This window comes from Gloeophyllum trabeum (assembly GCF_000344685.1).
Source record: "Gloeophyllum trabeum ATCC 11539 unplaced genomic scaffold GLOTRscaffold_00005, whole genome shotgun sequence".
NCBI lineage: Eukaryota > Fungi > Basidiomycota > Agaricomycetes > Gloeophyllales > Gloeophyllaceae > Gloeophyllum > Gloeophyllum trabeum.
In genome coordinates this window covers 1,258,333-1,275,708 of record NW_006920414.1, presented here as the reverse complement: position 1 = coordinate 1,275,708, position 17,376 = coordinate 1,258,333, and the positions used below count along the sequence as shown (strand labels likewise).

The following is a 17,376-nucleotide window of genomic DNA, read 5'->3' as shown; positions in this document are numbered from 1 at the left end:
GCGCTCGGGACAACATTCACTATGCCTCAGAAGGTCGTGGAGACGCCCTTCCCGCTCATCGATGCGGACCCGCACGCAGGGCGTGTCATACGTTACATGCGTCCTTCCGACTTCGCTGCCTGGGGCGCCATGACCGCTGGCTTCCCCGGAGCGTTATACCTTTGGGGTGCGCCGGTACGATCACTTGAGCATGTCTGAGCCGAGGCTGACGTTGCTACAGATGTAGCAGACCCATTGAAGTCTGCTAGAGGCACAGCGCTGCGTGTGGGTGGCGTAGCTGGTTTCCTTGGTGGTTTCCTATTAGCGTATCAGCGATCAAGTTGTGAGTATGTCATGGGCTTCTGGTCTCACTAAACTCATAGAATACTTGTTGTATTAGTTCGTTTCTGGGGCTGGACAGAGAACAAGCGGGAGCAGGAGTTGGACTTCGCTGAACTCAGCCAGCGTGCTAGGGAAGGCAAGCCTTTGTACGGAGAATCTCACCAGCCAGAATGGGTGCAGAATGCTGCATACTCGAATTCGGTCTTCTCTCAACTGAAGTTCGGTACGTAACATCTGTTGTGATTCTTACTCGCCAACTAATTATACTCCCAGCTGCCTTCCCTTGGTTCAACCTTGTGAACCACCCTCATCACGGCACTGACCCCAACAAGTACAAGTCCCAATCATCCTCCGAGGAGTCCAGTTAGGTACCTTAAGTCTTGTAAGGTAATGCTACACGCTAGACGGACATGCCTCGCCTCCGCCATACACACCTTGGCACGAATCTCTCCGTACCCGCGTAGATTGCATCGAACGTCGTTACCGTGCAATATACGTTTTCGATTTGCTACCTAGTGCCTAAGACCGGTATGTACAACATACTTAATGAGAAGTATTCTACAACCCCGGGCATTGCTCAGGAGGACAACGATAGCATCTGAGAGCGAAAGGTACTACTGCAGAAACAAACCTACAATCAGAATGAAAGCTTTTGTCATACAGTGCTGGTATGCATATCAAAGAGAGCAGAGACAGTGCATTTGAATATACAATATGATAACGCATTTCCACCCAAAGCCAGGCTCAGATCCTCGTGAAATGAGTCTTCGTAGTTTCATGACGACTATGTTCATGATGATGCCTCTTGAAGAGTTTGCTCAGACGTGACCCCGCATCCGTCCTGGCATCATCGATTCTATGTGTGAGGGATCAGTAACTCCGCAGCTCGAAGACTTATAGCACTTACCACCATTTCCACCAGTGCCTCTTGTGCTGGGAGCTCTCGTCGTGGTAGTCCCTCACGGGTTCGCGGGGACGGTTGTAGTAATTGCTTGGCGGCGGCGCTGAAACGACGCGTATGGGTAGTTGTGCTATGCAGATACCAAGTGTGCAACTTACCTTGGTTGTACTGCGCCTGAGACGGCGGCGGAGCATAGTTGTTGGTAGGCGGAGGGGTCGCGTAGTGAGACAGAGGAGGCTGGTCCTGGATAGGCACTGAGTACCTCTGGTCAGGGATAACGGGCTCGTGCGGTCCCACCGCATCAGGCATCGAGTCTCGGTGGGATTCTGGGTAACCACCCCGAGGGCGGCTCGCAGGATAGTAGGGAGTTTGCGAGTGATGGGAATGGTGGGAATGATGAGAGTGGCGAGAGGGAGCATTCGAGTGAGAAGAGTGCACGGATGATGAGCGACGGGGCTCTTTCTCGTACGCATACTCTGGCCTTGGGCGCTTCGGCTCTGGCTGGTACGCATTATTGGCACTGAACGGAGGGGGTACGACGGGGCCTTCGACATTCCGCTGTGTCGAAGCAGGCAGGTAACGGTCGGCACGGGACTCTTGAGGTGCTCCCTGGAGGTACCGATTGTCCTGAGGTGACGGCTGTTCGACGCCGTTGATAGTGTACCGTTGCCGTCCGTCAGGATACGTCAACGTAACATGCTCGTTGCCCTGTTAATGACGATTGCGTCAGTTCATGGATAATTGCCACAGATGAGTGAACCTACATCAGAATCGGTCCTCTTCCACACACTCTCGGTGACCCCGTTGATTGTTCTGGTCATCCTACTTTGGCTTACCCACCTGCGCTCCTGCCCGTTGTCGTAGCCTATAGCACTGTAAGATGCACTCCGCACGTTCGCGTTGGGACTATCCATGATTTGCTGGAAGGGCGAGAACATGCTTCCACCGAGGAGGCCGCCAAATGGCGACATGAGTGAGCCGCGGCCGAAACTGTCGAAAGGATCCCTGTTCCGACGAGCGCCACCAAACGGAGATGGGAAGTCATCGAAGAAAGGGTCATCGAACAATGAGCCGCCCAATGGTCCGCGATGCAAATCGCCAAAGATGGAGTTGAACAGCTCGAAGGGGTCGGTGAAGGCGAAGTGGCGGCGAGTACCGCGGAATGGATCGGGGAAGTCGAAGAATGGATCGTGGAAGCGGGTGTTGAAAGTGTTGAAAGGGTCGGCCTGGCGGTTGCCCGCACTTGGCCTGGGCTCGGGGACGGCATCTGGCGGAGGCCATCTGCCATAGAGATCGTAAATCTGCTCTGCATTAGATACAGCGCGTTTAGTGGCAATTGTAGAGGCACATACCTTCCGGTTCTCGGTATCGTTCAGAACCTCGTATGCATGGTTGACTTTGCGGAACTGTTCCTCCGCCGCCTCCCTCTCCTTCTGTGTAATGTTGGGACCTAACTTGTCGGGATGAGTCTGCAAGGCTCTCTTCTTGTAAGCTCTCCTGACTGGACATTCAGGTCAATAATCCCGGACTACAATGATCACAAAGCAACGCACTTTCATCCGGCGACGCGTCTTTCGCGACGCCCAAAGTCTCGTAAAGGTTCGTCTCAGCCATGAGCGGATGCAAGGGTCAATGAAGACGCTTGACGCGCGGAGCAGCGGGAAATACAGGCATGCACAGCTGCCTGGAAAGCTCAAGAACCTTCATGACCGGGCAGAGGCCCAGCCGACGCCACAGCGTCCCAATGAGGCAGACTCTGTTACGTCAGCGATATTGTCTGCCACGTGCCATGTCAAGATCCCTTGCAAGATCTCCGCTACCTGCTTTTTCAGGGCCTAACTGCTCAAGGGGTGTTTCTGATCACAGAACCGGGACCAAGATGAAACTACACGAAGTCATCTTATGTGCAGCGTCAACGTCGACTTCCAATGCAGGGCCTGGGTTAATAGCCGTGCATGATATCCAGTCAGGTTCCACCTTGGCCTCCTTCAAGCAGACCAACACCTCTTCACGATGTCTTGCTGTCACTGAGTCTCGGGATGGACTAGGCGGTGTTATGTTTGCCGCGCAACATGAAAAGTCTCTCCTCAACGTCTATAACTTCCAGAAAGTATGATATCTGGCTTTCGCAGAGTCAAACGCGTGGTTACTGAAACTATGCTGGTTTGCAGGACCAACTCGCTCTAAAGATAGTTTTGCCAGAGAAGTTGACATGCTGTGCGAGTGATCATAGGGGACAGTTCTTTGCTGGTGGGACAGCCCAGGGACGGATATACATCTGGGAGGCGAGTCTCCGCTGCTACTTGTGGTCGGGTACCTTTGACTCACGGGCGACGACATCCGACAGTAGATATCATCCGGGATACTATATAATGCATGGGATGCCCACTATCGCCAAGTTAATGTCCTTCGTTTCACCCCAGACGGAGCGGCACTCGTCTCGGGGAGTGAAGACTCGGGAGTGAGCGTATGGGAAGTATCCAGGTAAGCAACGCCAAGTCGTAGATTCCCGTTGTGGGTGCAATTCATGTTAAGGCTGCTAGATGATAACTTGCAAAATGAACTGCCGGTATCTTATTGCACATTCACCGACCACACACTGCCCGTCACCGATCTTGTCTGCGGAGTTGGACCGTTCCCAACATCTCGGATACTCACCAGCTCAGTCGACCATACTGTGAAGGTGCGCGCCTTCCAGTACAAGTAGAATTGCCTCTTCATCGTAATCGTCCTCTATCTTAGCTTTGGGACTTGGGTGCTCGGACACTCCTCACAACATTCCATTTCCCCCAACCCATATCTCATCTTGCTTGGGAGCCCACCGAGAGGGTTTTCTTTGCCGCATCATCGGGTGACGACGGGACCATCTATCAAATGAACCTATTCAAGCAGACGAGGGCAGGGAAGAACGCCATTGTCGAAGCGATCGGCGGCGGAGGTGCGACAGACATAGTAAGGATAGGCGACGATGACGGCAGCGCGCCTAAGAAGATGTCCATACAGGTCGAGTGAGTCTATGTTCCTCGAGTCCACTTTCCCCCGTTTTCAAAGTAAGAATGCTGTTAACCCTAACCCTGCCTTCACACAAGCCAACCAATAACCGCCCTCTGCATCTCCCTCACGTCGAGTCTCCTCGTCGTCGGTACCTCCCTCGGCACGATCCAAACATACGACATCCCCTCGCATCAACCCCTACGCTCCATAAATACCCACAAGGGCCTCGCCATCACCCACCTGAGCACGATGATACGGCCGCCCGACCTGGTCGGGCATGTCAACATCCAGCTTGGCTTGAGTAGCGGCGTTGGCGTGAGCGGCGCGGCAGGGCAGGGCGAGGTGATCAGCCTGAGGTCTGTTGTGCCGTTCGATCGGACGAGGGATCCGAGGAAGAGGGAAGCTCGGGAGGTTGGGATAATCCTCCCAGTACAGGGCGATGTGAGAGGATGTTTCATGCTACATGTATTGCCTTGAGATGACTGACTGCTTTTTCACGAATCCAGGTTCCCTATATTGACCCAGCAGAATACCCCGAAGACGAGTTATTCCGGGACCATGCATATTTTACGCAACAGATGGTGCCTGCTGCGAGTGGTGCCAACGGCGTCGGTGCCGTCTCGTTACAGTCGCGCGTCGCAGAGCTTGAGACGGAGGTGCAGAAGCTAAGGGATCAGCTTGGGAAAGCAAAAAATGTGAACGACGTCATGTGGGAGACGGTGGTCAAGAAGGTTATTAAGGAAGGGAAAGGGGGTGGGGACGCGGATGCGTCGGAGGAGCCAAAGCGCAAGAGAGGCCGCACTTGAGCATGGTCGGTTTGACGGGTACACAGTCTACGGGGATATGGGGAGCATAGGAAAGTATATGCATTCTACAGCTAATCATATAATGGTCCGCTTGTCCGAGGTCTTTTCTAGCGATGCTACTCATACACCTTCAACATTCTCATCAAAAGTGTCATGTACCACCCTGTCAACCCCCATACCTCCAGTCTGCCACCTTGGCCTCCGCCGATCTCGTCCCTCTGTTCCGGGTCACTCGCCCATTTAACAGCTTCGGGGACAAAATCCGAGACGGTGATGGCCCAATACGGCCGTTCACCCAAGTTTCGTCGGAATGCGTGCACACGGAGGCGGTCGGGGTTAGCGATTTCGGCAAACGGGAGGTGGAATATATGGGCGACTTCGGGTGCGGAGGCCTTCAGGTGCGATAGAGATATGGAGGGGAGCGGATCGGTGTCCGCGAGAGGCTGGAAACGGCTTTTGATTGAAGAGTGAATGAAACCCTATCAAAATATTGACATGATGTCTCCCTTGAGCAAACGTTGATGCTTACGACGTACGGCCACACCCGGAGTGCACGTAGAGAAAGGGTGGGTGGTCCTATTCCTCCCAGGATCTCGACTTGTTCTGGATGGATGCCCAATTCCTCTTCGGTTTCGCGCAAGGCAGCAGCTTCACGAGAAGCGTCGGTCTAGGTAGTACGGTGAGTACAACAACGCTACATCATCATAAGCAAGGGACGTACTTTGTCTACCCTCCCACCCGGAAAGCTGGCGAGCTGGTCTCAGCGAACACTCACCGTGTTGCTTATGACGCGTACCTCACCTCCCCTGAGTGATTTCTCATATTCTTCCCTCTTACTTCGAGGAGCACTCCAGGCTTGTTGTCCACATTGCAGAGAGGGACAAGCACTGCTGCAGTCGGCTCTGAGTAGGTGTCCGGGAATTGGTACTGCTTCTCAGCCAGGACATTCCGTATGGCCACGATAGACGATCGCGTCAGCGGCGAGGTCAGCGAGATATAAGGCGAAACTTTGCGTGGACGCGCTAAGGTAGAACGCGCATTCGAGGCGAACGTCCGCGAAAGCATATCAAGGCCGTCTAATAGATCTCGTGAAGTGATCTCTTTCAACAGCTGTATAACTGCCGGCGGCAACTCGACCGGTATATTGCCTTATATTGCTCCTTGCTTCTGCACCGCGACATGCCTGCGCCAGAAATATCATGAAGGGCTACCACATCCGCATTGTTCTCCGTCCGAAAGCAAACATATCCACCTCTCAGCCTCAGAAGTCAGACACCTTTTTCCCGACGTCGATATTCCAACATCTGCCTGCGCAGACACCGAAGTCGACCGCGCGCCAGAACGCTCTGTTCAATCCAAAACACAAAGATTATAGATTCGGACCTATACGTCTCGATTGGGTCGACTTTGAAGAGATGAGCAAAGCAGCTTTGACAGGGAAAGACAAAGAGCTGCGGGCCAGGGGTGCGTCTCGAACTGGCTTTTAAGCGTCATGCACCTTATGCTCCCTTTCAGGGGGCGCTACTGTCGCAAGCTTTATTCCCCATGCGCGTACAAAAACAGGGTCTACAAATCTTCCTGAAGGAGTGGTACATGTTTTCCGTCAACCTTCCGATGCTGCACCTATCAATGACGACCCTGAAAGATCCTCTTCGTCCTCAGCAGCGAGAGATGACTCAGCACTGCAGCACATAGATTCCGACGGTGTCATGATGGGCGTCCTCGCAGTACCCTCTTGGATGACACCGTCCGATTTCCTCGCGTTCGTCGCTCCGGCAGCCGATGGTATGGCTCATCTGCGAATGATTAGGTGCAGTACATGCTTTCCTTGTAACCCACTTTACAAAAGTTGACAGTACTATAGGGATTCAGCACCGAACCGCTCCATCGTCCTGATCAAGTTCCGAAAAGCTGAAGATGCAGCCGAGTTCGCCGAGGCTTACAATGGCAAACCGTTCAACTCAATGGACGTACGTGAACACGATTTCTTGCGAGTAGTCGCCTGCTCACGATTTACTGCAGCCTGAGATCTGTCACGTCGTGCATGTACTCTCCGTCGCCATTGAGCCGGATGACCAGATCTCGCTAGCCATATCTCGCCTTAGCGTCCCCGAGGGTGCCTACGAGCTACCTACGTGCCCGGTGTGCCTCGAGCGGATGGACTCAGCCGTAACAGGCCTCGTCACTGTGCCCTGTTCACATACTTTCCATTGCAGATGTTTGAGCCAATGGGGTGACAGTCGGTATGTTTCCGTCTGTGCTACCTTTGTTTGCACCTTAGCTGATACATCGTGAACAGGTGCCCCGTTTGCAGATATTCACAGACACTGCTTTCCTCACACCCTCCTTCATCAAGTAATCGTTCCTCTGTCCCTATCCCTTTCACGTCTCCCTCCACGCCCGGTCTCTCGAGATGCGCTGACTGCTCATCGACAACGAACTTATGGATCTGTCTGATATGCGGCAACATCGGCTGCGGGCGGTACGGTCGTGCCCATGCCCACGCACACTATCAGAGGACCACCCATCTGTATGCACTAGAGCTCGAGACTCAGCGGGTATGGGACTACGCAGGAGACGGGTATGTACACCGCCTCATTCAGAACAAGGCGGACGGGAAACTAGTCGAGTTACCATCCGCTGCATCATCTGTTGGCGGAAGTAATGCGAACACTAGTGGGCTAGGGCCTGGCCCGTCGGACGCACTGACGGCAGAGAAGATAGAGGCGATCGGGATCGAATATTCGTACCTTTTGACATCTCAGTTGGACTCGCAAAGGGTATTCTATGAGGAGCAGACTTCAGAGTTGAAGACTCAGGTGGATGAGCTCAAAACGTTAGTGGAGAGGATGAGAATGGAGGTCGAGCGGGAGCGGGCCAGTTCAAGAGAGGAGATCGAGCGGAGAAGACAGGAGGAAGAAGAAATAGTAGCCGCGCTGGAGAAGGATAAGGCAAGGGCTGAGAAAAGGGCCGAGAAGGCCACGGACTTGGCCAGGCGGTTGGAGAAGGAGTTAAAAGAGGAAAGGGCTGTCAGCGAAGGGCTGTTGAAGAATTTGGAGAAGATGAAAGAGCGGGTTGATCAGGCTGATAGAGAGAAGGAAAACTTTGGATCAAGGATCAGTGAGCTGGAGGATCAGCTGAGAGATGTGATGTTCTTCCTGGAAGCTCGAACAAAAATTGAGCAAGGCGGCGGTGTGGAGGCAGAAGCTGCAGGAGGGTCGTTGGAGGTACCGCCGCCATCACCACGAGCACCGGGGAAGAAGAAGAAATCTCGGAAGGTTTGACAAGGGGATTGGTGGACCGGTCGACCTACCTATAACTACTTGTTCGAGCCTGCTTCGACTCCCTGTACCTGTAAACTTACTGTTACTTCTTGTAATCAGAAATGCAGAATGTGCGAATGAATATGTATACAATGTGGGATGCAAATGCGGTACGACAGTGTGCTTCTCATAAGCCCTCAAAGAATGATAAATCTTGCGCAGACAGTCCGCCCTTCTGGTTCCCCGTCGTCTGAACGGTGCTCGGGGTAAGGACTGGCATCGTAGGGGTAGACACCGCTGGAGAAGAATCAAACGACGACAAGTCCAGCAGAGATCCAACAGGTGCAGGCGTCGGTCGGCTTGTCCCCGAGGGAGGAGATATCGGTCTCAAGAGGCTAGACGACATCGGCGGCGGCGGGATGAGTCCTATTCCTATCGGAGACGACGTCGACGCTGTAAGGGAGCCGCCGCCCTTTGCAGGTCTCAGAGGAAGGTCATCATCATCCAGGACATTCAAACTAGAGGAAGGCCTGATCGTATCATTTCGCGGCGGTGGGGGTGGGGGCAACGCCTCGGGTAGCGGGGACGGGGGAGCTGGCCACTGGCCGGCCCGGGCAGCAGCCCTTTCAACTAGATTAAGTGTGGCGAGGTGATCAGCTGCCGAGGGCTTGCGAACATGAGGGGAAGATTTCGACGCCGTCATGCCCCTTGAAGAGGAGGATGGTGGAATGGAGGGCTTTGCTGGCGGGGGTGGGGGTGATGGGGTGCGTATCGGGGACGAAATAAAATCATCAAAGTCATCGAAACTAGTTTGTGATACAGATTGAGAGGGTCGTAACGGTCGTTCAGGAGTGGAATAGAGCTGGTTCTCCGACGCAGACGAGAAGCTGGAATCGTAAAATGACCCCGACGTGATGGGCAGGGAGGACTGAGGCACAGAGGGTCCCTGGAAGTCAGCGAATTCGTCGTCGTCGAATGGATCCGGGGGTAGCGCTGACGGTTTCGTGACTGCGGCCAAGGCTGGCGTGTGCGACCGTGACGAAGGAGGGGGAGGCAGGGCGAACAGGTTACCGTCTGTCGGAGGCGACACATGCGACGCCGCGCTTGATAACTTCACAGCCGGCATGAGCGGTTTCGACGGGGCAGGTGGAGGTGCCAGCGCGGGGATTGCAGATGCACTCGATCTGATTGGGACGCTCTGGGGAGCAGGCGGGAATGAATTGGCAGGTGGAGATGGCATACTGAAGGCCGCGTCAAGAGCCTCGAACCCAGGACTAATTGAAGATGATGCCAGTGGGCTTGTGGCCCTGACTGTCGCCTGCCCTGTAGATGCCGCTGGAGGCGTAGGAGTCCTTGTCGGAACAATGGGATCGAGTCCTTCAAAAGAAACCCGGCTTGGCTGCCTTGAACCAAGAGATGGTGGGCGGCTTGGGCCTCCAACCAACGGCGGACTGTTCATGGACATCACACTGGCCGGTCGACTCGCAGGCTTGGGCGGAGGAGCAAGCGGTGGAGGCAGCTTGTCCGAAACCTCCAGAGGTTTCGACTGGAGCATTCTAGACAGTGCCTTGAGCTGGGGGTCGTCTTCTTCGGTGTCGTCGCTTGCGCTGGGTACGAGGTCGGATAGGAAGTCGATATCGTCCGAGGAGAGTGCCATGGAGTTTCGAGGGCTGGAGCTCTTCGAGCGAGAGAAGCGGTTGAAAAAGCGCGACACTGCAGACGGAGCTGCAGTTGGAGAATCCGGAACTACTGGTAGTACCGGTTCCTGCGGAGATGCCGGAGAGATTGTGGTAGCCGGCGTCACTGCTACCACTGGCGAGACCGAGGCAGGTGTGGATGAAGATGTAAGTTGAGAGGTGACCGGAGACGTGGCTTTAGTCGGCGCAGCACCGCTGTCAGGTTTGGCTTCATCCCCGCTCCGCCTCGAATCGCTGGCCGCAGACGAAGTCCTGGGTTCTGACACAGGAGTGGACGGCCGCGACGGTTTACTCTCAGAGAGAGCTGGCTGGGTCGAGCTTCGTCGGCTCAGGAAAGATAATAAACCGCCCCTCTTGGGTTTCTCCTCTGTGGCTACAGGTTGCGTTAACGACGCCCGCTTCTCTAACACTTTCCATCCGGCAGGGATGTCCGAGTCAGGAGCAGGGCTTGCCTTCAACTTGATGGTGGCTTCCCAAGCCATTGACGCCTTCGAGGAGGAGGCAAAGTAGGACATTGGACTCATCTGTGCTGGCACTGTGTTCCTCGTGGTACGTACGGCATTAACCATCTCCTTCGCTGTGGCCGAATTTTTGAACGGCACGAATGGAGGGGGTGTGTCGGGTAGAAGGCGGTTCATGAAGTCTCCACTAATCAATGCATATGGGAATAGGCATCTGAGTATATGCATGGTTAAGGATGTCTGGGTAGCGCACTCACAGACCTGGTACACTATCTAAGCCGCTGCGCCAATCATCGTTACTCTCACCCTGCGCCAGGACGCTGTCATCCGGGCCCACCTCCTTAACGAGTTCCTCACATTCTTTCAGGATGCTTGCAACTACTTCGGAAGGCTAGGTGTCTTCTCGTGAACAATTGCAGTATTCACACCACAGAGTCCAGTAACTTACCACCCTCTTTTCACGTTCCTCCTTCTCTCGTTTCGCTGCCTCCCACTCATCGACGGCTTTCGCTTCGACCTCTTCTCGCGTATCTGCTTCCGCGCTTGACCACGCAGATTGCTCCGCGTCAAAGGTAGCCACAGCAGGCGACCACGGATCGACTTCATCGGGCTCAGCGGCAAGTCCTGTCTCAAAAGTGCCGTACACGTCAGGTGTAGCAGGGGGAGAAGGTTGCTGACCGGCAACTGGAGACTTAGGCGATGACAGAGCAGCGGAGCTCGGGGATTCGGTGCGAAAAATCTGCACCGGTGTAGAGGGGGACGAATCGTGAGATGTAGACGATGTCCTGTCATCTTCTACCACCTCTGGTGGCGGTAAGTTAAGTTCCGGTGTGCTAGTAGACGCTATAGGAATATCCGCGTAGGGATTAGAGCCCCAAGCCAGGACGTCCTCTGCCTGAGTCCACAAGGAGGGCTGCGCGGCCGACGGTTCTGCCCATTTTATGTCGTCTCCAGTAGACCAAGAAGGCGTTGCTAAGTCGGCTTCAGAGTCATCATGACCTACCGAGACGGTTGCAGGTGCGGTCCAGGCAGGCTGGCTTACGGTGGAAGCTCCGTACAGAGCGGCGGGCTTGCTAGGCTCACCCCAGGCGTTTCCCCATGGATCTTCCATATGTAGAGCCTGGCGCGCGTCACCGCAGGTGCATTACAGGGCCCTCCGCGACAGAGGGACCAGCGACAGAAGAAATACGGTGGCGGTAAGGACTCCGACGCGGTTGCAGGACTTTGCATCTAGCGCAGATGCCGGACCATTGCCGGCGTGATGTAAGTATTCGCTCGCGTGGTAGTAGACAGACAATTATAGACCCTTCCCTCAAGGCCTCAACTCCGGTGTCTCACTCGGGGAGTCTGTACACTTGAATCACGATACAGTTCCGCGATCTACCGTGTTCGAAACGCCAGCAAAGCCGGCTCGTAAAAGCCTAGCCTGTTTGCTACCACTCAGATCTTGCCGACATGTCAATGGACGCCGCGAACGAAGAGCCGCAGAAGAACATCTTAGATTGGGATGAGAACGATGTGCAAGCTTTCTTCGCGCAGCTAGGATATCCACAATACGAGGCGCAGATCCGAGGTGTGTGGCATTTATATCGGAAGCATTACGCGTTACTGAAAGTCTGTCTAGAGCACAACATCTCGGGAGACGTGTTGTGCATGTTAGATGCGGAGACACTCAAGGAAGTGGGAGTAGCGACGGTTGGGCAGAGGCTGGCCATATTAAAGGCGGTTTACTTGGCCAAGCAAGCACATAATGTCCCCATCGAAGATGACCAATATGTACCACCTTGTGAGTCCTGGCCATGTCGTCTTCCGACTGCATCGGGCTTACTGGCAGACAGCGGAAGCGGAAGAACGTAACTCGAACGTTAGCGTGGACAAACTTTACAACCTTGTCAAGGCACAAGGTACTTATTCGCTCTAGTATGCGCGTCCCGTCGCTGATGTCTCGTAGAGGAACGTCTGCACCATTTGGAGGATGAGAACCACCGTCTAAGGGACAGCTTACACTCATGTATGGAGGACCTCAGCGGTATACGTTCATCATATGTCCGATCTGTGAGTTATCAGATGTTTCAGCAGGCAGCATCTCTTACACCGAGTAGGCCGAAGACAGCCCAATCCAGAGGCAGCCATCCTTCAAGTGGGCATCCTATAAATCAGCAAATCAATCCCCCACCAAGGCCACTCTCGATTCCCCACAACCTTCACCGCAACGTATGGAACACGAAGCATCCAGAAGTGGGTCTCAAGGCCAGTCGAGCAATGACAAGTCGAAAGTATCCCCAGCCGACAGTAGCAATGGCGCACTCATACCTGCACCGCCGAAGCCGGTTCGTCAAGATAGTTCGGATAACTTGAAGAGCTTCAAAGTAAGCCTCGACGATCCCGCTTGGAAAGTGCTCCCTGCGGCCCTCAAGAAGTACAAGATCAACAATGACGATTGGCAAAACTATGCCATGTTCATATGTTACGGGTCATCCGGTAGGTCACGTTTTCGCATACCTGCGGCTCGTCCTAACAATCCATCAGGCAGTCGCATAGAGCGATGCCTAAGCTACGATGAGAAGCCTCTCCTGCTCTTCCAGAAGCTCAAGGACGCGAAGAAGAACCCCGTATTCATGCTCAAGCACATCAAAGACATTCGTTCCCCTATCGCCGTCGCACAGCAGAAGCACGCCGCGCGGAAGGCATCCGAGTCGTCTGGTAGTGGCTCTAAAACATCAGGTAGCAGCTCTGGGCAAGGTAGATCAACGTCTCGGCCTGCCGGCTTACAAGTTCATGATGCAATGACTGTGGCAACTTCTCCTCTTGTAACAGGAATTACCGCGGCCCAGGGTGGGTGGCCCGAGGTCATGTCTCCAGCGGTCGATAACAAGGAGAGAGCGGACGAGCTCGGCTCGGCGTCGACGTCGACTTCTACGACCGCTGTGAATGGCCAGTCGAAGTCGCCGCCTCAAGAGAGCAGCGACCCCAGCGGCATCATCAGCACGAGGGAGAACATGGTTGCCTCGTCATCTGTATCGTATGCCGTCGCAATTTATCCGTATATGGCGGAGCAGGAGGATGAATTTGACGTCGTAGTGTAAGTCTACTCATGCATATGCTGTGCGCCCCTAGACATTCAAGATTATTATAGCGGAGATACCTTCATAATTCTCTCGCGAGCTCGGGGCTGGTGGGTAGTCCAGCGTGACCCGGCGGGGACCGGCGTGGTCGAGCCAGACACGAGCAAGCAAGGCTGGGTACCGGCCGGCTGTTTACTCGAGACGAGCGTCCCCGTAGCATCAGCCGTTGCAGAGGCAACTGCACTCCGCGGCGGTTCATCCAACGATCACTCGCCCTCTTCGCCTCAGGCCAAGAAGACCCCGATCTTGCCCCTGAGTATCGTGTCTACAAGTTTCCCCGGTGTCGCCTTAACGGATTACAAAGGGAAAGGAGATGAAGAGCTGGACCTTGTGAAAGATGATGCGTTGCGGGTGTTCAAGCGTTATAACCATTGGTCCTACGTAAGTCCCACGTCCAAACACCGCCGGACAGTTTGTTGACTCAATATTCTTTCTTTCTCAGGCTGTGAAAGAGGAAGGCGGTGATCGAGGATGGGTACCTGTAGGTTTATTCTTGCCTGTCTGCTCAGCGCTTTTGCTAATTCCTTGCGTGCCGCAGTCCTGGTACATCGGCAAGGTTTCTACGGGGGTTACACCAGCTACCCCGAGCACCAGCCACCCCCCTGCCATAACGTCCGGCTCTATGACCTTGGACGCAATACCCGATGCTCAGGTCGTTACCTCAAGCGGCCCTCAGCCCCAAGTGTCTCCCATGTCATCCGCCTTCCCGCCTGTAGTCAAGAGCACCCCTGTCTTGTAATGACCATACCCATCTTGGACCTCGACACTCATTTCGCTCTTCGCCTGCTATCCATCTGCTCTCTAGGCCCTTTAATTGCTTACTCATGCTCCGAATCACGACCATCAGGGCTTGCCCTGTCTCCCTTAGTTTCTTCGATCTTCTGCGACTGCGTCATTTTTGGTCTGTCCTCATCAATATTCTAATTGTGTATTTTCGTAAGAGTACTGTATGTAGTCCAGATCTATGCGTAGTTGGATTGTACCTGAATAGTAGATTTCTAACTTATGACACCTAGCGGACTTCGGTCGAGCTCTACGAAAATGCGAGTCTGAGTGCCACACGCCACACGGCTCCTATTAGCTTTCGTTCCACCTCATACAACCGGATACGTTGGCTTCATACTTTCACTCCTTCCATAAGGCGCCCGAAGACCTTGCTCGCGCATCCGCTTGCCATTCTCTCGCATGACTGCACTGTAGCACTTCGGAATAATGCCTTCGTCCGGTCACAAAGAACACTACAAACTCAAGTCTCCTCTGCTCAAGGCGCAGAAACAACGTTCGCAGATGCTCTGGAATAGCCTGTACCGATGGCTGATCATGCTTTGGCTCGCTGCTTCTGGGTACTGGTTGATATTCTCTCGACTCTCTGGGGGCTATGGCTCACGTCGAAAGTCTGATGTCTTCAAGCTGAACCGCACCGCAACGCCTGACATTGCTGCACTAGAAATACAGACTGCGCTGGCTCTCCCGTCTGTTGCTTCAGGACTTCCCAAAGACCCCTGGTTACTTCTTTTCGAGGAAGCGGAACGCGTTGGTGCCAATGCGCTGACTGCGGTCTTGCCTGTATCCACAGGTTCATTAACGCGTCTACAGGATACGCTTCTAGACATATTGCACGCTCCTTCGAGCTTGAGAGAAGTTATCCTGGCGACGCCACAGGAGCTAGCTCGCGACGTACGACAGGTATTATGGGAACTGACCTCAAATCTGCCCGGCCGCAACTACCCCGAGGTTTCTCTTCATGTCGTTAAGACCTCTTCAAACACCGTTGCCAACATCGTAGAATCGGCGGTTGATGCTTCGACTGATTGGTTGCTTCTACTCGACGAAAATGAATTAACAGGGACAGACTCTCTGACCAGAGATATGCTTCTTAATCCTCGCGCTTTGCCTTTACCACATGGACCCAATGGTCAACTGAGAGGTGCTCCAAACGTCTCTTGTCATAGTATTCCCTGGCTTCCACAACAAGCCACCTTCTTGACGCCTCCCATGGTCATAGGCTCGATGGTCTTGTCTCGAGGTCTCGGGGACTTTTCCGTCCGAACATGGGAAGATCTAGGCAATCTGGTGTCACACTCCCATATGGATATGGTCGGGGGACTGCTCGTCGGCCGTGGCACATCTTGCTCGAGTCAAATTTCACCGGTTCCTGGTCTAGCTGCGTCGAAGCAAGAGCAAGAACAGCGTCTAGATCTACCTGCGGAATTGGGTCAAGTTGTGGACTCAGGTGTTAGCGGACGCTTTGCTGTTATTCTGGAGACTGCCGATGACCTGCGGCTGTTCTCAAACGTACTGTGTCGACTGCAGGCTGACTCTCGTCAAGTACACATCTTGTTATTCCGGGAGAGCGATGGAAGGGATAACCATGCTGCCTTTGCTTGTGATCTCCCATACGATATTCTTTCATGGTCGAGCTTCGACATCTTTCCGCGCTTTGCTCATTGGCTGGGTTCCTCGCCCACTCCGGATGTTGTCATCAGCTCTTCTGACAACGCGACCATAACGACTTATATGCGAGAGATTGTAGAGAACCTGGGCAGTGATCAGCCTGCTCTGATCCGGCTGCCCAGAGCCGATCTTCCTTATTGCGATTGGCTGGGTGCCTTGTCACTTGAAGAGTGGAAACGTTCGTCATTACTACTTCTCAGTCTTGCAAGGAACTCATTTTAACGAACCAGACTGGGACGTCCCCCGAATAGACATCAGCGTGATTACTAACGACAGGCCTGCGTCCCTCACCAGGCTTCTCATATCCCTACAAAACGCGAGATATTTTGGAGACGCCCTAGACTTGCGTATCAATATGGACTCTGCCGCCCAAGATGAGACGAGAAATATTGTCGCCCAATACCGCTGGCATCATGGCAGTACATTTGTACACCACAGGATCATTCACGGGGGCTTACTTTCTGCTGTGGTCGAATCATGGTACCCATTGCATAACCACACGTATGGGCTACTATTGGAAGACGACGTCGAATTGTCTCCGCTATTTTACGCTTGGGCTAAGATGGCCATTCTTCATTACAGGTTTGGATCTCTTCGGAGTATTGATATTCGCAACTCAGACATCTGTTAGATATGGGAAGACTGAAGACTCGTCGCGGCTGTTTGGCATCAGCCTCTATCAGCAGAAGACGGTAGAACTGAGACCCGAAGGACGGCGTCCTTTCAACGCAAGAAGCCTCTTTGCTAGGGAGGGCTTGCCGTACCCGGAAACACCATATCTGTCCCAAATACCTTGCAGCTGGGGTGCTGTATACTTCCCAGAGCATTGGCGTGAATTTCAAGACTACCTCTCTGTTCGACTGTCCGAGCTGCGTCTTAGCATTGGAGATAACGTGGTCCCGAACCTGCGTTCCAACAAGTGGACGAAGTCATGGAAGAAATACTTCATTGAATTGACCTACCTTCGCGGATATGTCATGCTGTACCCAAATTTCAGCAACTTCACTTCGTTGTCCACTAACCACCTGGAAGTCGGATCACATGTCAGAGACACCCCGAAGGCGCTGTATGCGCAGAAGAAGGATTTGTTCTGTTTGCCCCTCTTGCAGTTGCCCGACGTTGATGCCTACCCTGCTGTAACTGGCCTGCTTGAGTTGCCTGGAGGAGTACTCCCACCTTGGCCGGCACTCCCTGTTCTGGACCACCTGGGCTCTATTACATCCACGGATCGAATGATGAAAAAGGGCTCGAGTCAACGCTCTCAAGTTTTCGGATGTCTCGTCCCAGTCTCAGTCCCGTACGATGTACGGGATCTTACCTGTTCGGATAATATGACTATGGTTAGAGTGTAACT

At 53.7% G+C, this 17,376-nt stretch overlaps 8 protein-coding genes across 8 annotated transcripts; 5 read left to right on the top strand and 3 right to left on the bottom strand.

Moving 5' to 3' along the window:
* Positions 1-21: 21 nt before the first annotated feature.
* GLOTRDRAFT_40336 (uncharacterized protein) lies at positions 22-689 on the top strand (the record flags this gene model as incomplete). The annotated part of the gene is made up of 4 exons (XM_007866640.1): positions 22-166; positions 221-322; positions 380-544; positions 595-689. The coding sequence occupies 4 exons, from the start codon at positions 22-24 to the stop codon at positions 687-689; spliced, it is 507 nt and encodes a 168-aa protein (XP_007864831.1).
* Positions 690-1,065: 376 nt separating this feature from the next.
* Positions 1,066-2,836, bottom strand: GLOTRDRAFT_128386 (uncharacterized protein; the record flags this gene model as incomplete). The annotated part of the gene is made up of 6 exons (XM_007867263.1): positions 1,066-1,162; positions 1,229-1,325; positions 1,381-1,930; positions 1,987-2,523; positions 2,575-2,723; positions 2,776-2,836. The coding sequence occupies 6 exons, from the start codon at positions 2,834-2,836 to the stop codon at positions 1,066-1,068; spliced, it is 1,491 nt and encodes a 496-aa protein (XP_007865454.1).
* A 223-nt stretch (positions 2,837-3,059) lies between these two features.
* On the top strand, positions 3,060-5,022 carry GLOTRDRAFT_138171 (WD40 repeat-like protein; the record flags this gene model as incomplete). The annotated part of the gene is made up of 7 exons (XM_007866982.1): positions 3,060-3,332; positions 3,394-3,507; positions 3,573-3,706; positions 3,758-3,905; positions 3,965-4,230; positions 4,312-4,657; positions 4,723-5,022. Exons 1-7 carry the CDS (start codon positions 3,102-3,104, stop codon positions 5,020-5,022), a joined length of 1,539 nt encoding a protein of 512 aa, XP_007865173.1. The 5' UTR covers positions 3,060-3,101.
* Positions 5,023-5,138: 116 nt separating this feature from the next.
* GLOTRDRAFT_39733 (uncharacterized protein) lies at positions 5,139-6,087 on the bottom strand (the record flags this gene model as incomplete). Its single annotated transcript, XM_007866600.1, has 4 exons — positions 5,139-5,501; positions 5,552-5,689; positions 5,744-5,768; positions 5,819-6,087. 4 exons carry the CDS (start codon positions 6,085-6,087, stop codon positions 5,139-5,141), a joined length of 795 nt encoding a protein of 264 aa, XP_007864791.1.
* A 467-nt stretch (positions 6,088-6,554) lies between these two features.
* On the top strand, positions 6,555-8,306 carry GLOTRDRAFT_39437 (zf-UBP-domain-containing protein; the record flags this gene model as incomplete). The annotated part of the gene is made up of 4 exons (XM_007866582.1): positions 6,555-6,832; positions 6,887-6,992; positions 7,045-7,265; positions 7,322-8,306. Coding segments are annotated over 4 exons (1,590 nt in total), but the record flags the coding sequence as incomplete, so codon positions are not given.
* A 166-nt stretch (positions 8,307-8,472) lies between these two features.
* GLOTRDRAFT_138168 (uncharacterized protein) lies at positions 8,473-11,554 on the bottom strand (the record flags this gene model as incomplete). Its single annotated transcript, XM_007866981.1, has 3 exons — positions 8,473-10,630; positions 10,701-10,834; positions 10,892-11,554. 3 exons carry the CDS (start codon positions 11,552-11,554, stop codon positions 8,473-8,475), a joined length of 2,955 nt encoding a protein of 984 aa, XP_007865172.1.
* A 346-nt stretch (positions 11,555-11,900) lies between these two features.
* Positions 11,901-14,452, top strand: GLOTRDRAFT_59689 (uncharacterized protein). Its single transcript, XM_007866980.1, has 9 exons — positions 11,901-12,016; positions 12,068-12,229; positions 12,282-12,347; positions 12,395-12,498; positions 12,546-12,928; positions 12,977-13,525; positions 13,580-13,949; positions 14,011-14,049; positions 14,107-14,452. Exons 1-9 carry the CDS (start codon positions 11,905-11,907, stop codon positions 14,305-14,307), a joined length of 1,986 nt encoding a protein of 661 aa, XP_007865171.1. The 5' UTR covers positions 11,901-11,904; the 3' UTR covers positions 14,308-14,452.
* A 436-nt stretch (positions 14,453-14,888) lies between these two features.
* GLOTRDRAFT_128380 (uncharacterized protein) lies at positions 14,889-17,374 on the top strand (the record flags this gene model as incomplete). The annotated part of the gene is made up of 3 exons (XM_007866979.1): positions 14,889-16,200; positions 16,253-16,604; positions 16,654-17,374. The coding sequence occupies 3 exons, from the start codon at positions 14,889-14,891 to the stop codon at positions 17,372-17,374; spliced, it is 2,385 nt and encodes a 794-aa protein (XP_007865170.1).
* Between the last annotated feature and the right edge of the window lie 2 nt (positions 17,375-17,376).